The sequence below is a fragment of the Scylla paramamosain genome, chromosome 39 (assembly GCF_035594125.1).
Source record: "Scylla paramamosain isolate STU-SP2022 chromosome 39, ASM3559412v1, whole genome shotgun sequence".
NCBI classification, from domain to species: domain Eukaryota; kingdom Metazoa; phylum Arthropoda; class Malacostraca; order Decapoda; family Portunidae; genus Scylla; species Scylla paramamosain.
The window spans coordinates 1,045,001-1,052,500 of NC_087189.1; the positions used below are offsets into that span (position 1 = coordinate 1,045,001).

Below are 7,500 nucleotides of genomic sequence, written 5' to 3' on the forward strand. Positions count from 1 at the left end.
AAATTTATATTATTTGAAATATTATTTGATAACATGTCAACTTTGGCGGCAGTCCGTGTGTGTGTGTGTGTGTGTGTGTGTGTGTGGGTGTGTGTGGGGGGGGGGGGTGCTGAGGAAGAGTGAGGTAGGTGGCGCTGGGGAGGGAGGGAGGGAGGAATGGAGGCTCGCTGGAGTGTTTTGGTCTTTTGGTCGGCACTGTTCAGTCTCGCCACACACACTCTAGTGATCAGTGTTTCCATATCCCCGGCAGGTTCTTCCTACACCAAGCACCACCAGAGAGGCACGATTATTTAATTAAGGTGAGTCCAGCAGTGCCAGCCTCCCCTCAGTCAACCTTCACCATGACACCCTCCTCCTCCCGCGGCCTGTAGGGTCTTGCAATCGTTTATTTAAGTTTTATTATTCGTTATTTAAGTGTTTTTTGGGGTTATTCATTTATTTTTAGGCTTTCTTCACGTCTGAGTCTAGAAACAATTGGAAATGTAGCCAAATATTGAAGGGTCGTCAATATGTAAACAAGCCGTCAGCTGAGGTAGAGGCAAGTCGTCAGTATTATTAGCTATTATTTGCTTCATCTCTCACTTATTATAAGCCAAACATGTCTCAAAATGGAGTCACCTATCTAGATTTCATATCAGCTGGTTAGATATATTCACCATTATGTAGTTCTGGTGTGACGAAAGAATAATTGAGGCAAGGTGGCGATCGGCTTCTCCGCTGAGGTCGCCCCGAAGGGCCGCCATTTTGAATTGCTACCTGTCTCGTCCTGCCGGTTCCAACATTTTTTCTATTTTTCTTAATTAATTTATTCGGCTTCTATAGTAAATTTTCATGGTTTCTAAAATTACTTAGTTGCCTTTGAAGTGTTTTTCTTGTTTCTGTGAAGTTAATATGTTGAATTTGCTGTAGTTTTTAACGTAAATGTAAGCCGGTTCTTACGTTGAAATTTACCGAGGCCGTCTAGTGACTTTTTTATTTGAGGATATAATGAAGTTTTTATTGCTTTAAAAAATCGTTTATGTTTTTTTTAAATGTTCCTGCTTCTGTTGAGCTAAATATGTGGACTTTAAAGTAATGTATTGTCCCGTTAAAAGTTGTGATATTGACATTTTTCGTTTTCTTATTTCTCTATTTCAGCTTGTAACTAACTTTAGATGGTTTGAAAAAATAGTTCATATTTTTTAAAGTATCTTTCGTTCCTATTAAGTCGAAATGAGTGGAGTTTCCAATGTTTTTTTTATAGTGTTTAGGTTCCAACACTTTTTTACACTTTTAGATCTTATTTGTTTATTTCTGGTTCTAGTTGACTTTTTATTGTTTGCGAAGATAGTTCAGATTTTTTAAAGCGTTTTTACACCTGTAAAGTCAAAGTGTGTGGACTTTTTAATGGTTTTAATGGTATCAAATGTTCCAACACTTTTTCCATATTTCATGTTGATATTTCTTTAATACTACTCAAGTAGGAGATGTTATCATATTGTGTAAAATAATTAAAGTAATTATCAAGTCAGAATATATAAGGCATTCGAGCCTAGCTTCGTTTTTTCAAGGGGTCAATTTTGAAATTAAATACGTTACGCACGTAAGCCAGCGTGACGTCATCAATCAAGCTGTGACGTCATCATGGATCCGGGACTCTGTCTGCTCCAGTCTCTCTTCCTCCATATTTAAGGTAAATTCCAGTGCTTTCCATGTGTTTCCAGATGTTTCTAAACTCAGGTGTGTAGACAGTAGTAGTAAGAGGAAAAAGAAAGGAGAAATAGAGGAGGAGGAGGAAGAAGAAAGAAGAAATGGAGGAGGAGGAGGAGGAAGCAAAACAGGAAAATGTTAAGATGACAGCAGGGGTTGCTGCCTTTCTTTCTTTGCAATATTTGGTGTGTTTTTGGTATACTTTGGGTGTTGTAGGTGTATTTAGGAGTGTTGTGGGGTGTTTTAAGTGTGTTTTTTGGGGTGTTTTGGGTGTATATTGAGTGTTATAAGTTTGTTTTAGGGTTTTTTTTAGGAATATTTTGTGTGTTGAGTGTTGTGGAGTGTTTCAGGTGTGTTTGAGGATATTTTGAGGTACTGTGGGGTGTTTTGGGTTTACTTTGAGTGTTGTGGGTGAGTTTGGGTGTAAGTCGGGTTTATTGGGTGTTTTGGCCGTATTTTGTGGTGGTGGTAGAGGTTTTGGGTGTATTTTGCGGGGGTGTTAGATAATTTGGGTGTATTTTTTATGTACTAAGTATGTTTTTGGGTGTTTTTGAGTGAGCTTTGTCGGTATTTTGTGGTGTTGTGAGTGTGTTGTGGGGTGTTTTGGCTACAGACGTCCCTATCCCCCGCAATAACCGAACTTAAACACCACAACCTCTTCCTCCTCCTCCTCCTCCTCCTCCTGTTGAATATAAGGAGAAGGAATTAAAGTTGATTTGAAGAGTTAGGCATGTGTTGTTTGTTGTTACATTATATATATGTGTTATTTTTATTGTTCACACTGTTTACCTGAATTGTTTGCCTTATTTACACTGTTTGCATTGTGTTGTTTGCATTGTTTGTTTAATTTGTTGATCCATATAGCGTGTGAACACAGAATCAGCTGTATATGACTACTGTTTGCCTGTCTACCGTATTAATTGACCTCTCACTTCTCTCCCCAGCGCCTCCTCCGGCCCCAGTCAGTTAGGGGAAAGCACCGTGTCCCTGCAGCTGCTCCTGACTAGCCAGCTGACTCCGTGGTGAGGAAGGCGGCAAGGATTCAAGGTAAACTGCTTGCTGCCTTGTTTACACCTTGATATATTTTCATTACTGTTTCATTTCCTATCTCTTTAAAATTTCCGAGTAAAGTTAGTATTGTTCAGTGCCTTAAAAACTCAATTTCTCCATCCATCAACTCGACACAGCCCTCTAGACAACCATCCCCCTCTTCACTGACTCTTAATTGTCCCCTCTTCTACACTGAAATCCTCGGTCTGTTCTTTACTTATAATATAAATTGCAAACTTCACATCTCTTCTCTTGCTTAAACACTTGTGACGTTAGGCGTTCTGAGTCGTCTCCGCCTGTTTTTCTCAACCCCACCTCAGCTGCTATCTATGTACAGGGGCCTTATCCGTCCATGTATGTGTGTATCTCTCTCTCTCTCTCTCTCTCTCTCTCTCTCTCTCTCTCTCTCTCTCTCTCTCTCTCTCTCTCTCTCTCTCTCTCTCTCGAACTTAGGTGTTTACTTTTGTCTTTATTTATGTGGTTGCTTTCTTATTTTATTTATTTATTTATTTATTTATTTATATTTTTATTTTTATTTATTTTTTTTTATTTCCTCGCACTGATTCCTCTTTCTTCTTTCTTTCTTTGTAATACTCAAGGAAGAAGAAGAGATTAGAACAATTGAAGGAGGAGGATGTGGAAGAAATCAAAGCAATAACATCCTTATAACCAATAACTTTTCGAAATAAACCCATACAGCGTAGATATAGATAGTCTTATAGCAATACAATAGAGGAGAGAAGTAAAGAAGCGTAGTAAAAGAGAAAAGGAGGAGGTTTGAAAAGTTCCAACTCACAACCAGCTGGGAGAGAGCAGAAGCAGTGTTGCCAGGTGCAGGGAGCCTCCTCTTTTCATTAATTAAGGGAAATAGGAGAAAAATAGTGATCATCATAATTTATTTCATATGAATAGGGAGCGGATGAGATTACAGATCACTGAGAACATTGGAGTTTGTTCATAGAAGTGTTATTGGTTACAATGCTATTACTACTTGTACTACTACCACTAAAGGGTAACATTGTCTCGCGGATTTGGCAACTTTGCATCTCACTCAGTAGTTCAAGTGTTGCCAACCATAGGGAATTTTCCCCAGATGTAGGGAATCAAAGGCTCGAATGGGGATCCTATTTAATTCTGCAAAAATATAATTGTATTGTAGCTATGTGTTTTACCTAGTAGAAACCCCAGGAAAGGTTTAAGTTATTGCTTCCTTGTAATATAATTTATTGTGGCGTATAGTTCCATTGTTTTCCTATTTCATAAGCTTTGTTCACATCTAGTTTTTGATAACCAGTTTTCTCTTGCTTCCCTACACAGCCTCGTAATTTTTTGACACAGGCTTCTATATTTTTTCTTTCTATATTGTCTTCTATATTCTCCTGCAATTGGTTTCTGTTCTTCTCTCCTTTAGCTCTACTTCTTTGATTTATTTAAGATATGTTTTGTAATATACTTTTGCTTATTTTCTGGCATTCCTTAGCTTTTTTTTTCAGTTCCTCTTCAATAATATCTCTTTCTTTATTCTCCTTTGTTTCTGTGTTTATCAGTGAGTAACGCCCTAGACTGACCCCAAACTCTCTTTGCACTCTCTCATTCTTTGTTTTTTAGAGATTATATTGTATCTATCTTTCCTTTCTGTCTTTTCCGGTACTTTTTTTTTATTAATTTGTTTTTCAGTCTCGAGAGAACAAGCTTATAATCAGTTTTGCCTTGTTAGGTCCCTAGATGCACCGGGAATTTTTTCTGCACTGAGCTGGAGTACTCTGCTATTGGCAACGTTATACCTCAGTGTTGACATAACTACAGTAGTGTGTGGATGTGTGTCGCTCTGCTCCAGCTGCCCCACTAACTAAGGTAACCCCACACCATCACTCCTCCCCCGGGGGCTCGGCAACTCCCCAGACACCACGGGGGAGGGACACAAGGGACATTGATGCACGGAGAGGCGATGATTGATGTTGAGTTGAAATGTTTGAGTGTTAATGATTTAGTTTTTTGAGACCCGGGTGGGGGCTGGGTGACCCTCTGGTGTGCGGGGCCCGGGGTAACTTAGAGGAGGACTGAGGAACCGTGGTGACCCTGAGGAGGACTAGGAGGCATAACAGGGGGCGTGGTGACTGTGGGAGTGATAAAGAGCTGTGATAACCCTGAGTGAGAAGTGGACGGGCCTTGGTAACCCCGAGGAGGTGGACAGTGATAATGAAGGAGGGCTGGTTGGGTTATAGTGACCCTGGGGAAGGACTAAGGGGCATTCAGGAGGCAAAGTGATCCTGGGATAGAATAAACTGGTAGATTTTAATGGTGTTGCAACCAATATACCGTACATTACTAAAGCCCTTTGCATCTAGCCTTATTTTACCCTATCGGAAATTAATAAGAAGTGTACCTTAATGGGGGGAGAGGCATCCACGGTTAGGAGGCTGAAAAATGTTAGGTTAGTTTACCTTATGGGGGTCCTGTAGGTTATTGTGGGGGGTTCGAGGGGGAAGTACTGGTCAAAACTGCAAATTTACCAGTTGGCATGATGGATATGATAACCGGAATAGAATAAGTGGGGATAACAGTGGGCATAGTGACCCTGGGTAGAACAAGTGGGTATCCAGGGGAATGGTAACACTGCGGCAGGGGTAGAAGGGCATAGTAACCCTAGGGGAGGTCAAAGAAGAGTTACCGGTAATGCAATGTAGTTCAGAATGTTTATATGAGAAAAAAGAAAAACCTGTAATTTTAAGAAAAGTTCCATTACATCATTTGGGAAGGTTTAACTAGCACATTTTCTTTCAAGTGGCTTACGGATTTTTTTTAGTAAGGTTTTCAGGTGATGGAATGAAAATTATGTGTGATTAGGACAGATTAACCTCTATAAACTGGCCAGGTCATTTTCTATATACGTATTAGGATAAATTTTGTTGTATGTGCTGTTTTCTTGTTTTTTTTTTCGTATGTGTATAGTCTCTCTTCAACTAGCAGGGTAGGTTATTTGTATATAGTCGGATAAATTTTGTTGTCTATTGTTTTTTTTTATTTTGTGTGTGTAGGTTTTTTTTTAATAGGAATATAAAAAAAAAATGTACTGGTTTAAGCCTCTTGTCAATTTGTTAAAAGAAGAATGTGTGGGAGGTGGAAAAAAATAAATAAATATAACTTGATTATTAGACACCGAGTAGGGATGGTTTGTTTGTGAATGTTGGGGCAATAATAAACATGTTCCCTCTTTTCATCTCTGTTTCTGCGGAGGTGAAAAAAAAAAAAATATATATAACTTTACAATTCATTAACAGATAAGAATAGTGTGTTTGTGTTTGTGTGTTTGTGTTTGTATTGAGGTTTTCCCCTTCCTTCATTGGCTTCCACTAAGAGTCACCGCAGTACATCAGCCTTTCCACTCTTGACATTCTCCACTCCACTTCCTCAGCCACATCCATTACAAGCATTCCTTCTTCCGCTGCATCCTTAAATCTTCTCTAGTCTTCCTCTCTCCATACCCATCCTCTTCCTCCTCCTCCTCCTCCTCCTCCTCCTCCTCCTCCTCCTCACACACTCATCTCCCCTGGCACACCCTCAACACCTCATTCTTGCCTATCTATGTATTTACGGCAGTTGTTAGAAATTATTAAAGCTTTTAGTTGTTTACAGTGAATGTGTGTGTGTGTGTGTGTGTGTTTGTATTTTGTCATCAGCCTTGTGTGTTTTGCAAGCTTGGCATTGTTGTGTTAATGGAGAAGGAAATGTGTGTGTGTGTGTGTGTGTGTGTGTGTGTGTGTTAAGAATTAGGCAGGCTTGTTGCAGTATTATTATTATTATTAGTAGTAGTAATAGTAAGTATATTTGGAAGTTGTAATTATGTCTCTATTCTTCAACAAAAATAATTACATTGCAGCCTTCACTTTTCACTAACACAAAATCCAATAAATAAATAAATAAATAAATAACTCATCTTTTTTACCTTTATATATAATTATCCACCCATTCATCACACTTAGTCAAACATAAGATACCAGAAAGCCCCCTTGTGGCATGTATTACTGAGCTGCAAAGGTGAGAAACAGGTTAATTAAGGACCCAAGCAGTTGAAATGAGATATCTGATAGGCATCTGGTCTGTGGTGAGTGAGAGACAGAGAGAGAGAGAGAGAGTGAGGGAGGGGTGGGGGGGATAGTGAAAGTAAAGGTGTAAGAATCTGGTAAACTCTGGAACTCCCTGGCAGCTTCTGTATTTCTCCCTGCCTATGACTTAAACTGTGTCAGAAGGGAGGTTTCAAGATAATTAAACTCCCTGCCTGCTTCAGTATTGCCTCCTTCCTATGACTTGAGTTGTGTCAGGAGGGAGGGATTGTAATATTAGCATGACTGATGGGTGAAGGAGGAAGGGAGGAAGGGGGAGAGAGCTGGTGTAAGAGGAAGAGTAGAAGTGAGAGGGAATGTTCAATCTTTTCTTTTTTCTTTTGCTTTGTCTGTGTATAAGGGAGATAGACGAAAGTAGGAAAACAAATTAAAGAAAAAGGGGAAAGGCTGCAAATTGCCTCTCCCACAGAAAGAAAAGGAAAAAGGAAGAATAGATAAAAGAACGAGTGAGGTGTTAGATATAAAAGACAGACAGACAGGCAGGCAGACAGAGACACCAACAAATTAACAAAACAGTAATATTAAATGGAACAGAAGACACACAACGTACCTGCCAATATATCAACATACCTAAAAAATAAAAAAAAAGAATAAATAAAACAGACCACATGTAAAATTATATTGACAAACAAACCAA

At 39.2% G+C, this 7,500-nt stretch overlaps 2 protein-coding genes across 6 annotated transcripts in view; one reads left to right on the forward strand and one right to left on the reverse strand.

The window, feature by feature from the left end:
* LOC135091989 (uncharacterized) overlaps nucleotides 1-758 on the reverse strand; it is a 15,234-nt gene extending 14,476 nt beyond the window's left edge. For both annotated transcript variants that reach the window (XM_063990098.1, XM_063990096.1), the window contains exon 1: nucleotides 657-758. In XM_063990098.1, coding sequence (XP_063846168.1) covers nucleotides 657-743 — 87 coding nt within the window. In that variant the 5' untranslated portion in view covers nucleotides 744-758. The remainder of the gene's footprint in view (nucleotides 1-656) is intronic.
* Nucleotides 229-7,500, forward strand: part of LOC135091987 (solute carrier family 45 member 3-like) — a 29,059-nt gene continuing 21,787 nt past the window's right edge. Inside the window, exons 1-4 of one of the 4 annotated variants that reach the window (XM_063990091.1) lie at nucleotides 229-299; nucleotides 1,588-1,672; nucleotides 2,634-2,736; nucleotides 4,457-4,593. The gene's annotated coding sequence lies outside the window, so the exon portion shown is untranslated. Of the gene's footprint in view, nucleotides 300-1,551; nucleotides 1,673-2,633; nucleotides 2,737-4,456; nucleotides 4,594-7,500 lie in introns of those variants that run through there. The other 3 variants (XM_063990092.1, XM_063990090.1, XM_063990093.1) reach the window with 3 other exon arrangements.